The sequence below is a fragment of the Neoarius graeffei genome, chromosome 4 (assembly GCF_027579695.1).
Source record: "Neoarius graeffei isolate fNeoGra1 chromosome 4, fNeoGra1.pri, whole genome shotgun sequence".
Classification (NCBI taxonomy): Eukaryota; Metazoa; Chordata; class Actinopteri; order Siluriformes; family Ariidae; genus Neoarius; species Neoarius graeffei.
The window spans coordinates 103,177,454-103,196,752 of record NC_083572.1 but is presented as its reverse complement, the minus strand read 5'-3'; the positions used below and the strand labels follow the sequence as shown (position 1 = coordinate 103,196,752).

The window sequence follows — 19,299 nt, the reverse complement described above, 5'->3', positions numbered from 1 at the left end:
TTAGTAATAAATATCCACAAGATGGCGTTGCAGGGCACGGTATTAGTTTCCTGATTTACAAGAATTCCCAAATACACTTCTTTTAAATGTTTATTTGGAGTAACAACACCACCAACAACAGTCTTTTTGATTGATTGATTGATTTCGCAATAGAAACATATACATAACATGTGAACATATAATATAAATATTGCGGAGGATAACACAAAAAGTAAAAATACTTATTTCCATTGTGGTCCTTAAATAGGTAAACAAAATAGCACCAAATAACATAAAATACAATAATAATACTAATAATAAATCATAATAAACTGAATAAAGAGTAATATATCCAAAAAGAGAAAAATAATAATACTGAAAATTTCAATATATTACACAATTTTAACATCAGTAATATATAAAAGCAGACTGACTGTTGACTAGAAGTTGTGACATAAAATTATCTTTAACCATTTTCTTAAAAATACATTTATTTTGAGCAGATCGGGCAGACAGAGGTAGATCATTCCACAATGAAGCACCAGTGAAATAAAAACTATTTTTACTAAAAGGCCCAACATGGGTAATATTAAAAGTATGAATACTATTTCTAGTGCATGAATTTGTACTATGTTGGAAATTTTCTTTCAAATACACAGGAGCATTCTTATGAAAAATATTATACACATGTCCCAACTTTAACTGATTTACACGCATATCCACCGGTAACAATCCTACATTTCTAAACTCTTCCACCCCAATATGAGACCTAGGAGGGAGTTGAGGAGTAGTATGGAATTACTAAAGCATTTCATTAATGATAATTTTTTTTTAAAAAATTGGAGGATGCGGGCATCGATCCCGCTACCTCTCGCATGCTAAGCGAGCGCTCTACCATTTGAGCTAATCCCCCGTACAGCGGTTACGTAAATACACAGTCCTGAGTATAGACCAGGCAATAATGTGTCTCTGGTCAGAGGAAGTGTTTACAGAAGCACATCTGGAACAAGAAGGAGATCTATGCATTAAAGCTAAACGGCCTTTCGATTTCATAAAATCAATGAAATTTAGTTCCCTTTGAAATTTGGTCATGGTGATATGGGTCTGTCTCAAAAACTATAGTTGAACGGGTCGCAGGAATGGGGGTCTTTCATTAATAATAATATTATTAGTGTTGTTATTAATAACTGCTCAGACTTGCAGAAGAAAGGATGACACATGGCACTGACAATTCAACCAAATGCAGTCTTTATTCAATTTCCTTGTATGTGTGTGTGAGAGAGCAGAGAGAGAGAGAGAAAGAGATTATGACTGGTGTTGTTTATTGTAAGTGTTTGTTGCCATAATCACCTAATGACTATGCCCCCCTTAAATGTCTCTACCAGTGTATCGACCAAATCAATAACTGGATGTCACAAAATTTTCTTCAGCTGAACACAGATAAAACAGAAGTAATTCTCATCTCATTATCTCTAGCCGCTTTATCCTTCTACAGGGTCACAGGCAAGCTGGAGCCTATCCCAGCTGACTACGGGCGAAAGGCGGGGTACACCCTGGACAAGTCGCCAGGTCATCACAGGGCTGACACATAGACACAGACAACCATTCACACTCACATTCACACCTACGCTCAATTTAGAGTCACCAGTTAACCTAACCTGCATGTCTTTGGACTGTGGGGAAACTGGAGCACCCGGAGGAAACCCACGCGGACACGGGGAGAACATGCAAACTCCGCACAGAAAGGCCCTCGCCGGCCCCAGGGCTCGAACCCAGGACCTTCTTGCTGTGAGGCGACAGCGCTAACCGCTACACCACCGTGCCACCCACTGCTATTATTATTTTTTTATTATCTCATCTCATTATCTCTAGCCGCTTTATCCTGTTCTACAGGGTCGCAGGCGAGCTGGAGCCTATCCCAGCTGACTACGGGCGAAAGGCGGGGTACACCCTGGACAAGTCGCCAGGTCATCACAGGGCTGACACATAGACACAGACAACCATTCACACTCACATTCACACCTACGGTCAATTTAGAGTCACCAGTTAACCTAACCTGCATGTCTTTGGACTGTGGGGGAAACCGGAGCACCCGGAGGAAACCCACGCAGACACGGGCAGAACATGCAAACTCCGCACAGCGCGTCATTTGTCGACTCCTCCTCCACGAAGAACAGCGCAGCACATCTCATCTCCCGACAGACTCCTGCATGGGGAGGGATTGTCGATCTTCTCCGTCTCAATTTTCGGCGTGGAAAAAAGAAAAAGAAAACCGCAGCGCGCCATTCATCGATGCCTCCACCATAAAAAGAGCAGCGCGGGATTCTTCGATGCCTCCTCCACCGATGCATTCATTCGTTTATTTGAAATGTTTCTCTATGGCTAACTGTACTCTAACTTATGGCAATGCAATGCTATGACAAATGGTGGTAATAAAAGAAAATGTCTTTACCTTATATTAGCAGTGACAAGAACTGTGTATATTAATAGTAATGCTTTCCCATGTTCATGTTAATTGTTTGATGGTAATAATAAAGTGGCACAGACACAATATGCTGGTTTTTTTTAGCTGCTACAACTGTTGACTTAGGATGATACACAGGATACAGTAACTTTATAGTAGACCTAATAGGGAGAGGTGTTTCTCCTTATATTAGTAGAATTACTACTAAAAGTTTGCCAATAATAATTATCTTCATATAGTCAGTCCATTTAATGTTCAGGTTGTTTGATGGTGAAGTTAAGTGCACAAAGACAGTAACACAATATGTGGTGTATTTTGTATGATAAAGGTTTTTTTTATGATGATACACAGGCCGAGACAAATACATCTGAGTGCAATCAATCACTTTTAATGTATCTGAAATTGGACAGTAAAAAAACAAGATATGAAACATCAAGTTTAAAAACCAAGCATGTATTTAATCACTCACACAAACCAATGTACAATTTACAGGGAGAAATGTGCATGAGTAAAGGGGGAAGGTTGTCAGGAAAACTATGTACATGTAAAAACTACATAATATATGTGGTATATACACACACACACACACAAACACACTATACACTGGAGATCAAAATTAGAGAACAACTTATAAAAACTTGAATAATTTTGAAATAATACCATCTTCACTGCTCAACAGTTAAATGACATTTTATTGTGTCCATATCATGGTTCAACAACATTTTTTTCACAAAATGACTAAAGGCATTTCACAAAAAAAAATATTTTTCAGAAAACGCACTGATCAAAATTAGAGAACACACTGATCAAAATTAGAGAACAACAATCTGGAACAAAAATCTGAAGGTTACAACAGTCAGCAATTAGTAAGAAGTGTACAGGCCTCTGCTGTGAATGACTTCAGCACATCTGCGGCCACAGGATAGCACTAGTCTCTCACACTGCTCTGGTGTGATTTTGGTCTATTCTTCTTCCAGCCTCCTCCACAGTTCGGTGATTGTAGAGGGTTTCTTGACCATAACTTTGTCACCAAGGATTTTCCAGAGGTTCTCTATTGGGTTGAGATCAGGACTCTAGGCAGGCCATGCCATTAATTCAATGTTTTCACCTTCAAGGAAATTCTTTACCCGTTTTGCTGTGTGACATGGAGCATTGTCCTGCATAAAGACTGCAGGCTGATTGGGCGATGAACGCAAGTAAGGAACCATGTGCTGTTGAAGAAGGTTCTGATACACATTTGCATTCACTCGGCCATGTAGCTGTACAAGAGGCCCAACTCCCGCAGCAGAAAACATGCCCCAAACCATGACACTTCCTCCTCCACCTTTCACTGACTTCTTTACACACTTTGGGTTTAGTCTTTCTCCAATGTGTCGCCGAACATAATGCTTCCCATCAGACCCAAATAAATTAAATTTGCTTTCATCACTGAAGTGAACCCTGGACCAGTTCTCCTCTGTCCACACAACATGCTCCTCAGCAAAGCTCAGTCTAGCTTTTTGATTTTTTTTGCTAATGAGAGGTTTGGTCACTGCAGTGTGGGCCTTCAGTCCAAATGCTCTTAAACGGCGAGCCACTGTATGGCGAGACAGATCCTTACCATGTTCAGCACTGAACTGGCGAGCAATTCCACCTGCAGTATGGAAACGATTACCCATTGACATCCTTCGCAGTGACCTGTCCTCTCTTGCATTTGTCTTCCGTGGACGACCAGCCTTCTTGGGCGACTTGAATGAGTTTGTAGTTTTGTAAAGATTCAATATTCTTGAAATCACAGATTTGGAACGATCAACTTGTCTTGCTATGGCTGATAGGGTCATCCCTTTGGTTTTCATCTGGACAACCTGCTGCCGGAGGCTTTCAGTCACTTTAGAACGACCCACCATCTTGCAAAGTCAATGAAACTGGCAGTTAGAATGCCACTTAAATAGGGGTTGACTGATAATCAAGGAAATTAGCACCATGTGCTAGATTAGCACCATTAAGTGGGAGGCACCTGAAAGTGTTCTCTAATTTTGATCAGTGCATTTTTTGCAAAATGCAGGTTTTTTGTTGAAATGCGTTATCCATTTTGTGAAAAAGTGTTGTTGTAGCATGGTATAGACACAACAAAATGTCCTTAAACTGTTGAGCAGTGAAGATGGTATTATTTCAAAATTATTCAAGTTTTTATAAGTTGTTCTCTAATTTTGATCTCCAGTGTATACAAGCAATAGCAGCAGAACTTATACACACACTATATACATATTGTACAATAGAAGAACTACTTTTGAGCTCTCTGTTCTTCCAACCACTCTTCAACAGACTTGCCACCTGAGGCCTGGGAACAGAAAGTCGCGCTCCCAAAGCAACTATGCCCATACTCTTTAGTCTTGGGTTTGCCACATTGGCTACACATGTTATATGTCGCACCCCTTACATATTTTCTTTTCTCCGCACTACCACTGGCCTCTTCAGCGGCTCGCCGACGCCTGTTCCTCTCTGTGTACCGTGAAACAGGAGGTGGGGGGCCAGCGGGAGGAGGCGGCGGGCCAGCGGGCGGAGGTGGCGCAGGTACAGATGGGGCTGCACCAGGTGTTGAGGCAGCCAAAGTCGTGGCTGGGAGCTGGAGAAAGGGAACAGGTGGTGCAGGAACAGTCATTGCTGGGAGCTGTACCAATGTGAAGGGAGTTGGCACTGGCAGTGCACTGGTGCCTAATGTTGCAGGGAGAGGAAAAATGGGTGGTGGGGTGGGGGCAATTGGACGGTCTTGGCGGTCTTTGGGGCGACGGCCTGGGCGTAGCAGAGGAGCCCGGCCCTCCAGATTCGGGGGGAACACAAATTCATGTCGTTGCCCAGATGATGCAGGAGGGACGATCAGTTTTTCCTGCGGCTGCGGAAGCTGGGCAGGGGCGACGGGAATTTGGGGTGCTGGAGTCAGTCCCTGAGTGAGTGTACTCATCTCCTGACCTTTCAGCCGCTGTTGAAACCTGAAATGAGAGAGTTTGTGGGAGGGTCATTTGTGTGTTCATGGGACAATTATGAGACCATTATTGTGTAAATTTGAGGGAAATCAATAAAAAAGGGGGAGACCTACCACTGAATAAGTGTCCGCTGGTTGATTTGAAACAACTGAATTGTTGTATCTGCCATCAACCGTGGGCTGGCGATGATCAAGTCACGGATGTGGTGGTAATCATCCAGAATTCTGGTCCACCTGGGAGTGGAAACACCGGCCTTCCTGGTAGTGCACTTGTGCAAAGTGCACAAGCGTGTGCACATGGCGTCTACCAAGCGGCTGGTACCAGGCCACTGAGCCGGCCCCCCAGGGTGACCTATCAAGCTGCGCTTGACGCTCTCCACACCCGGTGTGACTCCAGACCGCTTCGGTGCCTTGAATCGACCAGACGACAGCCGCTCCTGGTGACGTGGCTGGTAGTCGATCCTCTCCTTGTCGCTGTCTGGGAGTGCCGCCCACAGCTGGATGACCTCGGTCACCTGTGGCTCAGTGAGGTAGGCGGCATCTCGCAGGTCCACCAGGTAAGCAGCCAGCTCTTGCACTTTGTCCCACCCAGGAATGCCATCCGGTCCAACGACGACGCCCTAAATAAAAAAAAATTAAAAAGTATTCATTAGTAGTGGTAAATGTAAAATGTAGTAACATTAACTTGGAATTGAAATATCTGTTAGTGTCTTACCTGAGCCCCTGAAGTGGTGGCAGCAGCAGTAGCAGCAGGGTGCAGTCCTTGACCCGACGTGGACGGAACGGCGGCAGCAGCAACTGGACGCTGACCTCCACCCGTGGACGTGGACGGCAGTTCTGGTAGAGGTGGTGGTGAAGGTGCCCGACGCCTTGTGGTTGAGGGCCTCCTTTCAATGTCATGGTCATCGTCAGTCAGCACAGGAACTGTGATGTCCTCTGTCTCCTCCTCAAAGCCTTCGTCCTCAATGTCCTCGTCATCAATGTCCTCCACCAGCTGGTCCTCCTCCTCTTGGTTGTGGAGCGTTGGAGTAAGTGATATGCCAGTCTGGCTGTACAGGTACTCCATGGCCAACAATTCACCTATGAAAAGTAAAACAGAAAAACAGAAAATTGTTCATATTCAAGTAATACATTAAAATGTAACTATATGATACACTGCCTGAGGTAATTTTGTCCTTTTTGAATAAGTGATCAGTGCTAACCTGTGTAGACTCCAGGACTGCGGTACTGCTCATCCCAACGTTTTCCCAGAACGGCTTGGCTGAGCCGATCCACGGCCTCCTGCAGAACACTGCCGTAGGTGCGCATGGAAGTGGGTGCTTGAACAGAGTCCTTCATTCTGTCCTCGTTCCAGCGCATCAGTCCTTCACATCTTGTGAGGCATCCACAGGAACAGGGGGCGACAGAAGAATTGATTAGGTGACGCCGGTGGCTGGGTGTGAATGAGGGTGGGCTGAGGAGGATGCCACCACAGCTTCAGCTGGGTCACCAGCTCCGGTTTCCCAGTCTTTGGGTTCGCCTTGAACAGTGTGTGGCGAATCCACTCCTGTTGGAAGGGAGGAAGATGGTCCTTCCAGTGAGAGGGGAGATCCACCGGTGGCTGTGGCTGAGCAACTTCTACTGGAGGAGGCATGGCGGCTGTTGGAGGAGGCATGACGGCTGTTGGAGGAGGCATGGTGGCTGCTAGAGGAGGCATGGTGGCTGCTGTTTGCAGCTGTGTCTCACACTCTTGTGTGGCACGCACAAGTTCCTCATCGTCGGCCTCAGAAGGGCCTGGAGCACAAATAGTAAAATTGTTAGGTAGGCCTACAGTTACACACAGACAAATGTACACAGATATTTTAAGTTCGTTTCTTAGACAAGTATATTTTTTAAGTTTGTTACCTTGTTAACAGTTTCGGCGAGAATCTCCCGCCTTCTTCAGAAACAGTCACCAGATGTCGAGTGGTGACGTGCCTTATCAGCTGATGTTGCGTGCAGGAGGCGTGAACGTCCCGCCCAATTTGCGTTCCGGCATCCTCACCTCAGCTAAACCGCCACCCAGAAACATAACCAAACAGGAAATGGAAGCCATCAGAACACTCACAAAGAACAAGAAAATAACAATATTACCAGCTGATAAAGGGAGGACCACGGTTATCATGGACACTAATCAATATGAAAAACAAATGAATGAAATGCTCACGGACCCAAACACATATGAAGTATTAAAAAAAGACCCGACGGAGGAAGAGAAAAGAAGACTAAAGCTATTACTCAAACCGTTACTGGATGACAACAAAATTGATAAACAAACATACAACCACCTCATCCCCACAGCAAACATCACCCCCCGGATATACGGCACACCGAAAATTCATAAACCCGGAGCACCACTAAGACCCATAGTAGACAGTATAGGATCAGTTACTTACAACCTTTCCAAGACGTTGGCAGACATAATCAAACCACTCCTCGGACTCACGGAATACCACTGCAAAAACTCAAAACAACTGGCGAAAGAATTAAAGGAAATCAAGATAAAAAAAAAAGGATGAAATGTTTGTATCGCATGACGTCATATCCCTCTTTACAAAAACACCGGTCACAAACACTCTCAACATAGTAGAAAACCGGTTAAAAGCAGACAGAACCCTGAAAAAACGTACAAAACTTACAGTACAGGACATAACAAAACTATTACATTTCATTTCCACTTCCACATTTTTCCAATTTAGAGGCATAATCTATAGACAAAAAGAGGGATTTGCAATGGGGGACCCGCTATCTGCCACTCTATGTAACTTTTTTATGGAGGATCTGGAAACCCGAGCCATAGAAACAGCACCGGATGACTGCAAACCTATCTTCTGGAAAAGATACGTTGATGACATTCTTGAAATAACCAAAACAGGCCACACACAACAACTCACGGATCATTTAAACTCCATAGACAAGACAGGCAACATCAAATTCACACACGAAGAGGAAACGGACAAGACAATAGCTTTTTTGGACTTAAAAATACACCACATAGAAGAAGGGAACATTAGAATTACAACATACAGAAAACCTACACACACCGACCAATATCTTCTCTGGACATCTGAACATCCCATCGCACACAAAATGTCAGTAATCAGAACACTATACGACCGAGCACAGAACATCACGGAGGAGAAAGACAGACAGGAGGAGGAACAACACATCCAACAGGCATTAAAAAACTGCCAATATCCACCGTGGGCAATTCGGAAAGGGAAATTACAGACACAAATAAAAGAAAATAAACAAACAAGAAAAAACACCGAAAAAACAAACCGAGGCTTTGTCACACTACCATACATAAAAGGAGTTACAGAACGCATCCAACGATCCATGAGGAAATACCACATCAACACCCCGGTCAAACCATACAAGAACCTCCGACAGCTGCTAGTTCACCCCAAAGATAAAATACAACTGGACAATAAATGCAACGTCATCTATGAAATCCCTTGCCGTTCATGTAATAAAGTCTATATTGGTGAAACGGGCAGATGCTTCCATACTCGAAGGAAAGAACACCAATTAGAATGTGAAAAAGAAACAACAAGAAGACTCACAAGATCCAAAAAAGAAAAAGCAAACCAAGAAAACTTAAAATCAGCCATTTCAGACCACTGCAAACGGCAAAATCACATAATGAATTGGGAAGAGGCCAGAGTCATTTGCGCTGAAGAAAATAGATTCCAGCGTTGGATTTTAGAGGCAGTGGAGATACGCAAGCGGGCGCAGAGGACGATGAACCGGGACGAGGGAGCGTATGCACTGTCGCACACCTGGAGCGCCGTCCTGGAGGAGCGACCTGACAGCAGGAGGCGTGGACTACCTGTCAAATTGGGCGGGACGTTCACGCCTCCTGCACGCAACATCAGCTGATAAGGCACGTCACCACTCGACATCTGGTGACTGTTTCTGAAGAAGGCGGGAGATTCTCGCCGAAACTGTTAACAAGGTAACAAACTTAAAAAATATACTTGTCTAAGAAACGAACTTAAAATATTTGTAAATGTACACAGAGACAACACACAGACATGAATGTATGGAAGATGGTGCTTGCTTACCACAGAGGAAGCGCAACTGTTGGGGAATGGGTTCTGGGCGCCGATGTGCAGTGCTGGAGCTGAAAAAAAAAAAGACCGGAAAGGTAAGGCAAAATGATTAATGCAACATACTACATGCATGCATATTAACAGTTGGTGAATACTGAAAACCACTTACAGGGTTTCACAGGTGACAAGTTTTTTGGCCAGCTGTGAGGGAGGCAAGTGTTTGCCACGTGCCAGCAGAGCTTTTACAGAGGCAGGCGTCCGTGGACCCGTTTGGATGGTGGTAGGTGACGGGGCAGGAGAAGAGGCGCTGGCACTGGAGGCTGGAGATGGCTGATGCTCCCCGGTACTGGTACCCTCAGCTGACCGTCTTTTCAAAATATATGCCTTGAAAAGGGCCATGTTGGTGTTGGGCCGTGCATTTGACTGTAGCACGTACCTGACGAGTTTCTGGGCCCCGTGGCTCTGGTCCTCGTACACCTCTTTCAGAGAGCGGCCCTCAAAGTCTCCAAACTCCAACAACAAACAGCCCGTGTCTCCTGTTGCCTGCGCTTGAGCCTGAAGCTCTTTCTTCTTGGCGTATTTCTCCACTTCTCCAGGCAACTCTTTAATGTGCGATGTGTACTGAAGAAACAGTTGCTTATTTTCTGACAGAGGGTTTGGGAGTGCTGTTTCATTGGAAATGCTATGCAGCAAGGCTAATGCGTAGCCAAGCGAGTTCTCCAGAAGCCAAATGAATCTCTGACCCTGGTAATTACCAAACTGTAGCAGACAGTGAGCCAACACCAAAAACTGGTCAGATGGATCTCCCCCATTGCTCCTGACAAAGTTGGATGCCTCCTTCAGTACCTCCTCTTTGGGTTGGGCCCTTGCAGACACTTTGTTTTCCACGCGGTTGGCCTCGCTTGTGGGTGCCATGAGGAGCCGGGCTGATGTGGCTGACTGCCGACGGAAAACTGTATACGCATGCATTTTCTGAAAGAAAGTGAACATAGGCTGTTAGCTGTAGTCATCTTCAAAACAACTATACTATACTACAATAAATGTATTACGCCATGTAATTTAATTTAATGTCATTTCTACTGATTACTTGTCTACCCTTACTCTTAAAATAGCTGGACCTGTATGGGGTAGTAGTAAATCATGTAATGATTTAACCAGCTGGCATGCATTCTATTTAAGTGTGGGATTACAACATTGATTGCCTTCCCCCATGCTTAATGGCAGTGGACAAAAGACGGCATTGCAATGTTGGAAAAACACGACCATCTACATAACTGCCCATCACAGGTGATAGAAAATAATGACCACCGAAACTTCTCACAATAGCCTTATTTTCTCATTGTCGTTAATGAGTTTCTCCTCATGACCGCAAGATCTCGTAATTAGGCGACTGTAAAGACTGTTTCTTTTTTAACACGAATAAAATAAAATCTGCTATTTTCGATATTCAAACCGCTTGAGACATTAATATGGCGGAATATACTAGAGCATACATCAACGTCACATATTCTTCTGTTTACTCGACATTCGGTAGCACTGTTTACAGTCTTTGCATCTGCACATTCCTCATTGAATCGGCTAAACCATGGTCGGTTTTAAAACAAATAAACCGTTTTGAGTACATACAAATACATTTCAGTACGCAGTTTGCCTTTTACATTTAATCGGTTTAGTCTGATTAAACAAATGCGACAATTTCCCCCTTCCTCATACAAGTAAGCCAGATTTCCGGTGGGCAGGCTGTTTGTTTGACCATTTAACCCGTTTTCACCAGAAATGAAGCACAACAACAAATTTTAAACCGTTTGGGTTTAATATCTTTTCGTATAAGTAAGAGATTTCCTTTACAGCCACCTACGTTAATGGTAGTCAATTACCACAGGCAGAAGAACAATACCGTGTATCACGAAACTTTACGAATTTTACGCTCAGCATTTTATGTAAAATCAAGAATCAGTAGCGACTACATTTCTCCGGATCATCCACCAAAAATCTCAAAGTTACATATACATTTACCGAGGAGCAGGGGCGTAGGCAGAAATTTGTAATACTGTGTACTTCTATGAAATAGAGTGGACCCCATTGTAAGCGGGGGGTCTGGGGGTCCTCCCCCAGAAAAAAATTGTATTTCTTAGATGCAATTTCCTGCATTCTAACCAATTTTAGGGTAAATATATTAGCAAATCCCATCTGATTCACAGCCCTCTGATTAATGGCAAGATTAAGAATTGTGTCAAGTTTCAGCTCAGAGCAGGTCAGATCTTTTGTTTTGAAATACAGGACGATTCCGTATTGTAAGGGACAGTTGACAACCCTACCCTTTCACCCCCCTAGTTTGCTTACTTAAAAAAAACAAAAACAAAAAAAACCCCCTACATTATAGACAAGGGTCTTTATTCGCTATTGTTTTGTAACGGCATTATCATCATTGTCCACATCTGTTTCTTCTGATTTCGATCTTTTTCGCTTATTAAAGAAAGAGGACAGCGATGTCTGTTTAGACATTTTCTGTTTAAGTTAGCGCAGCTAAACTAGCATTCTAGGTCAGCGATGACTTCCGTTTTTTGGCATAGCAACGGATGTTTGCTTCTTGCCGCTTATCAAAAACGCGGGCATTAGCCAATCAAAATGATTATAGAGAAAAAAACACTGACAAAAATATAATTTCTGTAAATAGTTGTAACATTATACTTAATTCAAAGTGTTTTGTTTCGTGTTACATTATTGTTATCCTGCTGTTCATTGAATTTCACGTTAAAAACACCTCCTCTATGGTGGGCGAGCCAGCTGTCAATCAAGTTGGACACCTCCGATAGGGTGGGCCAGCCGTCAATCATAGTGGCACCGGCCCACTGTTGCCCTTATGTGCCTACGCCACTGCCTAGGAGAAATGCAAGTCCACTTACCTCGTTGAATCGCTGTGATGTTCCGATCACGAATGACAAGAGAAAGAGCGGGCACGGCCTAAAGTAAGCCCATGGGAGGCAACCTCATTGGTCAAAAGTAAGCCCACTGGCCCAAAGTAAGCCCATGGGAGGCAACCTCATTGGTCAAAAGTAAGCCCACTGGCCCAAAGTAAGCCCATGGGAGGCAACCTCATTGGTCAAAAGTAAGCCCACTGGCCCAAAGTAAGCCCACGGGAGGCAACCTCATTGGCCCAAAGTAAGCCCATGGGAGGCAACCTCATTGGCCCAAAGTAAGCCCATGGGAGGCAACCTCATTGGCCCAAAGTAAGCCCATGGGAGGCAACCTCATTGGTCAAAAGTAAGCCCACTGGCCCAAAGTAAGCCCATGGGAGGCAACCTCATTGGTCAAAAGTAAGCCCATGTCGGACCTGATTGGCCACTGTGGGCTTACTTTAGCGGTAACAGTGAGACAGAGGTAACGGGATCGATGCCCGCATCCTCCACTTTTTCTTTTTTTTTCTTTTTTTTAATTAAAATAATAATAAAAAAAATAATAATAGTAGTGGGTGGTGTAGGGTTGCCACCTGTGTCTGACAAAAATCCTGGACATTTCGACCATCCAATCGACCTTTTTGCTTGTAAGCAACGGCGCCCTTCGCACATCTAACCCAAGACAAAAACTGCCCTTCTACGCTGAAATTGTATTGCTCTAATTAGTAAAAATGACGCTTTTGCTAGTTATTTGTTTAGTTAATTGCTTTACATAATAAAGCAGGTCTTCATTATTTTGGCTTATTTCCAACAGTTTTTGGTTGTGGACACCTGGGGGCAGTAGTGGGCACAGGTAAAAGGGGAATACATAATTAAGTTCTGTTTGCTTATGTGGAATAAAAATAATTAATTTTTCATTGTATCTAAGAATACCTGAATGTAACAATGTAAGGTGTAGTGTCAAACAGCTTACCTGATTGCTTAGAGTGTGGTGTGTGCTTTGCTTGTGCTTGCCTGTGCCTCTGCTGCTTGCTGCTCTTGGCTAAACAAATACATAGGAGGACATGTAGCGCCGTAACTGACGTATACAGTGACGTAAGTGACGTATATAGCGACGTAATGACGTGGCTCCGCTTAGCACGGCGAGCTCGGAAAAGCAAACTGGTTCTCAGCTGGCTCGCAAGTTGAAATACACATTTTGCCCATTATGTACAAAAAACCGGGACATTCAGTGTCCCGGATTTTTATTTTTTTTTTCCGGGACAGACCATAAAAATCCGGGACAATCAGGAAAAACCGGGACAGGTGGCAACACTAGGGTGGTGTAGTGGTTAGCGCTGTCGCCTCACAGCAAGAAGGTCCTGGGTTCGAGCCCCGTGGCCGGCGAGGGCCCTTCTGTGTGGAGTTTGCATGTTCTCCCCGTTTCCTCCGGGTGCTCCGGTTTCCCCCACAGTCCAAAGACATGCAGGTTAGGTTAACTGGTGACTCTAAATTGACCGTAGGTGTGAGTGTGAATGGTTGTCTGTGTCTATGTGTCAGCCCTGTGATGACCTGGCGACTTGTCCAGGGTGTACCCCGCCTTTCGCCCGTAGTCAGCTGGGATAGGCTCTAGCTTGCCTGCGACCCTGTAGAACAGGATAAAGCAGCTAGAGATAATGAGATGATATATGTGAGAAAAACTGAAATAATCTCCGTAAAAATAATTATAGTAGTAAAAAAGAGCTGTTAAAAAAATGATCAGAGACTAAACTGGAAAAGGAAAAAAAAAAACAGTGAAGCGGCGTGCTATAAATGTATGTAAGGAATGTGGGGTAAAGTGGAGAAAATAAGAGGAGGTAAGGAAAGGGGGAAAAAGTCAGGAGATACTTTTCTTGGGGCAAATTTGATTGGATACGACGGTTTAACACAAGTCAAATACACGTGATGGGAGTGGTAAGATGGCGGTCAAATGGCTTCACTCGTCTCTACAGCGGGGAATAGGCTCTGAGCTCTCCAGATTTTATATAGAGCTCAGTGGTTTAACCCCTTAAATTAGCATTAATTACATAAATTAGCATCATGGAACATACAAGCCCAAAACAATAAAGTTGCAAGGTTAAACATGTTTAGTTAGCTAAGTAATGCTAGCTAAGCTGGTTAACGTGTTGCTGATGTAACTAACATTGAAATTTCATAATTTCATACAATAGAATTATATTTCAAATACAGAGGTTTGACTTCAGTCTTTTGGTGTGTGTTAGCTAGTTAACGCTAGTTCATCTGATGTCCACAACAAAAAGACTTTTTTTTTTCTTCTAACTTTTTGTGTGACTTATAATCCAGGTGATGTAGTATTTATTTCTTTTAAAATTCCTCCTCAGCTTTTTTTAAAGAAAATCCCTCTCATGATACGTGTGTTACTGTTTGTATAAACTAGCCTAGCATAACATTAGATTTCTGATGTTTGTTGTGAAGCACACTGCAGGAAATATGTGTACACACACACACACACACACACAAATATTTGACTCTTCACTTTATCACAGTAATATTCAGCCAACATCTACAAACCACCAAGAAATGAAATAAAGATGTGTAGCAGATGTAGCTGCAGTTTTTCAAAATGGCTGACACAAACCAGGCACAACTTAAACTCTTCGCAGTGGACATTTTGTGCTATAAAGTGGTTCCTGTGGAAGTTGTTTTCTTCTGTTATGTTGTGCTCAGGGCACCACGGTGGTGTAGTGGTTAGCGCTGTTGCCTCACAGCAAGAAGGTCCGGGTTCGAGCCCCATGGCCGGCGAGGGCCTTTCTGTGTGGAGTTTGCATGTTCTCCCCGTGTCCGCGTGGGTTTCCTCCGGGTGCTCCGGTTTCCCCCACAGTCCAAAGACATGCAGGTTAGGTTAACTGGTGACTCTAAATTGACCGTAGGTGTGAATGGTTGTCTGTGTCAGCCCTGCGATAACTTGGCGACTTGTCCAGGGTGTACCCTGCCTTTCGCCCGTAGTCAGCTGGGATAGGCTCCTATAGGACAGGATAAGCAGCTACAGATAATGGATTGATGGATGGATGGATGTTGTGGTCAGTGATGTGAGGTAAAAGTTATTGGTTGTTTCTGTTTAATGCTAACTGTTAGCATTGAATTGACCTTCACACACTCGGGCACTAGAGAGTCAAGTGAACGGTTATAGGGCATAGTCAGTGTGTAATTTGAGACAGAATCATGCAGTAATATGTTTAAAAAAAAAACCTTTTCAGCGCAATATGATCCATTAGTTTTGACAAACTTTTCTAGCTATTTTTTTTATTTATCTAAACGATTAGTGCTCCTTTTGAGAAGACTAGCACTGATGATTTTGATCTGAAACATTTATACTTTGTGTTAATTAATGCTTCATTTTAACCACTAGTATTTATATATTTATATCCATTCCCTTTTAACAGGTAATACATTAATGAAAGGGCTGGTGAGTTCGTCTATAGCATGTTTACAAAATGTCAGAATTACACTAATGACTGAAAAATGATTGTTCAGCTAGTTAAACCATATTTGAGCATAATTAGTTTTTAAAACAAACCTAAAGGCTAAAAAGTTAAATCGCACAACACCAAAGTGATGGGAATGTTGAAGCGTTTTGCTCAACAAACAGATTTCTGACGTCGTTACTGTAACTCTAACAGGATGTCAACATGCCAATAGTCCGTATTTTATATCCTGTATCGTTTACAGGCTGGTGTTTAACATGCTGCACTGTTTTTAAAACACTTTCTTGTACTTGCTTATTAAAATAACTTTTTACTCCACTGGTATTGGTGTTGATTAATTTCCTCCAACAGCAGCTCAGACGCTGGTTTAGCTGCAAGCCACAGGTTTATATTAATGCAATAATCATTTCTATTTTAAAACACTGTAAAAAATGATATCTTGAATAAAGGAAAAGTTATCTTTGAGATTGTAATTTGGGACGTACTATATTAATTTCATACTAATGAAATTTCAAGCTTCAAATATTCTTTAAAAAGTCCATACAATAGGTCTAATACTCATATTTGTGTAAAAACAACTGAATACAGACAAAAATTTGTTGAAATTGCATACAGAAATAAGATATAATGGCTTGCTAACATATCTTTTTTTTTTTTTTCAGTGATCTCATTCATAGTGACTATGAACACGGGTTGCCAGATTAATATTATTAAAGGTTGGATAATTTCTAATAACATTTGGACTGTGCAAATTTCTTTTGTAGGAATTAGTTAACTGGAGCTTCACAAAAGTACAGATTGCTTTGAAATTTGATTTACCACTTGATTGAGAGAGATCAGAAAATATCTGGCAACCCTGGACAAATGTGTGAATCTGATTGGCTGCAAATCAATTTGTTTCATTCTCAGATACAATCATAATGGTTGTAAATTGGTGTGTAACCCTGTATAAGGGAATTTTATTTTAATAAAAATCATTAATAATTTAAAAAATAAATAAATTAGAGCGACTTTGGAGGATGCGGGCATCGATCCCGCTACCTCTCGCATGCTAAGCGAGCGCTCTACCATCTGAGCTAATCCCCCGCTAACATGAAGTCTAAAGGAGAAATATATAACCTACAAGACACGGACATATTCTAGCTCTAAGATTAAAAATAAATGTGTTATTATGCGCATTCTTTTAGCATTCACAACAAATTCAGGTTTCTGTATGAATTTCTCTCCGCTTGGAAACTCAAGAGACCTGTTTTATATAAACAGGACAATGTCGCCCTCATGCGGCCACACACACAATCATCACCCCAAGAATTCATTTACTGGGTCAAATACATTATTTTAAAAATATTTTCTTGCTAGCATGAGAGATTTATTGAATAATATCCAGTTTGTCCTCTCTGTGTATTAAATACACTGATAGAATTCTCTAATGCCTGAATTAGAGCCCTGTGGTGTTGGATCATCATCATGACAAACACATGAATGAAAAATACTACTTGAGTGGCAGCTACAATTATCGACACCTTAACGATCTTTTGGCCGTTGCAAAAGTAGAAAAAACTTTCAATACATAGATTGTGCAGGAATAATTACTCAAACTTCCACTGGAAAAAAAAAGAGTAGATTCCAGATTACTTCGTGTATTAGATCATGTGACACCGTTCTACAATTATTGACACCTTTGTCCACAGTTATCGAAACGTTCCACAATTATCGACACCTTTGTCCACAGTTATCGAAACGTTCCACAATTATCGACACCTTTGCCCACACTTATTGACACTGCTCCACAGTGTGAGGGAAATTTAATGGACGAACATTATTATTCTCTGTGTTCCTGTATGTTGAGCTCAAGTGACTTAATGGATGAACATTATTATTCTATGTGTTTCTGTACGTTACTGAGTTACTGAGATGTTTTCCACATTTGTCCACATGTAATCGCTTTTCTGTGGCCTTGGTGGAAATGAGCAGGGTGCTTGAGTTCGTCCTAACTACGCATCTTCTCATGATGTAACCACCTTTCCTGACCTTGGTGGTGATAAGCAGGGAGCTTGAGCTCTCGATCCCTAACTCGCATCCGCCTGCACGTACCAGAGCACGCCAGGTGCACGCTTTAACAAAGCTTCATAGAAAATCTTGAGCCAATCACGTGAAGACACAAGCAGTGAGCGAATGCTTTCAGAGTATAATAGATAAGATTCCTAAAACACAACTCAGAGTGCGCGTACTCTCGGCATCATCAGGAGTGGTGTCTTCTTCTATTCTTCTCTTTCCTTTCCTATTTTATATATCTTTTATATGATCTACTGTAATAAATGACTGAAAAGACAACTGTTAGCGTTCTGAAGTGTTATTAGAAATTTCCATTACAACAGTTAGACACCTTTGTCCACACTTATCGACACTGCTCCACAGTTATCGACACCTGTCCACAGTTATCGACATCTTTGTCCACACTTATCGACACTGCTCCACAGTTATCGACACCGTTCCACAGTTATCGACACCTTTGTCCACAGTTATCGACATCGTTCAAAAATCAAAATCAAAGAGTTGATTCCCGATTACTTAGTGTATCAGATCATGTGACACCGTTCCACAGTTATCGACAACTTTGTCCACAGTTATCGACACCTTTGTCCACACTTAGACACAATTCCACAATTATCATCACCGCTCCAGTTATCGACACCTTTGTCCACAGTTATCGACACCGTTCCACAATTATCGACACCTTTGTCCAGTTATCGACACCATTCCCCACAGTTAGACACCTTTGTCCACAATTATCGACATCGTTCAAAAATCAAAATTAGTTGATTCCCGATTATAGTGTATCAGATCATGTGACACCGTTCCACAGTTATTGACACCATTCCCCAGTTATCAACACCTTTGTCCACACTTAGACACAATTCCACAATTATCATCACCGCTCCACAGTTATCGACACCTTTGTCTACAGCTATCGACACCATTCCACAATTATCGACACCTTTGTCCAGTTATCGACACCATTGTCCACAGTTATCGACACCATTCCCCACAATTATCGACATCGTTCAAAAATCAAAATGAGTTGATTCCCAATTACTTAGTGTATCAGATCATGTGACACCGTTCCACAGTTAGACACCTTTGTCCACAGTTATCGACACTGTTCCACAATTATCGACACCTTTGTCCACACTTAGACACAATTATCAACACCGCTCCACAGTTATCGACACGTTTGTCCAGTTATCGACACCATTCCCCACAGTTATTGACACCTTTGTCCACAATTATCGACATCTTTCAAAAATCAAAATGAGTTGATTCCCGATTACTTAGTGTATCAGATCATGTGACACCGTTACACAGTTATCGACACCTTTGTCCATACTTATCAACACTGTTCTACAGTTAGACACCTTTGTCCACACTTATTGACACCATTCCACAATTAATTATCAAC

The 19,299-nt window shown here is 42.5% G+C and overlaps 1 protein-coding gene and 2 non-coding genes across 3 annotated transcripts; all 3 read right to left on the bottom strand.

Annotated features, from left to right (window-relative positions):
- Positions 1–819: 819 nt before the first annotated feature.
- trnaa-agc (transfer RNA alanine (anticodon AGC)) lies at positions 820–892 on the bottom strand. The gene has a single exon. It is a non-coding gene; the product is annotated as a tRNA-Ala (tRNA).
- A 3,759-nt stretch (positions 893–4,651) lies between these two features.
- On the bottom strand, positions 4,652–9,507 carry LOC132884527 (uncharacterized). Its single transcript, XM_060918384.1, has 5 exons — positions 9,491–9,507; positions 6,608–7,178; positions 6,121–6,485; positions 5,520–6,025; positions 4,652–5,412 (listed from the first exon to the last, which is right to left on the bottom strand). The coding sequence occupies exons 2-5, from the start codon at positions 6,762–6,764 to the stop codon at positions 4,707–4,709; spliced, it is 1,734 nt and encodes a 577-aa protein (XP_060774367.1). The 5' UTR covers positions 6,765–7,178; positions 9,491–9,507; the 3' UTR covers positions 4,652–4,706.
- Positions 9,508–16,852: 7,345 nt separating this feature from the next.
- On the bottom strand, positions 16,853–16,925 carry trnaa-agc (transfer RNA alanine (anticodon AGC)). The gene has a single exon. It is a non-coding gene; the product is annotated as a tRNA-Ala (tRNA).
- Between the last annotated feature and the right edge of the window lie 2,374 nt (positions 16,926–19,299).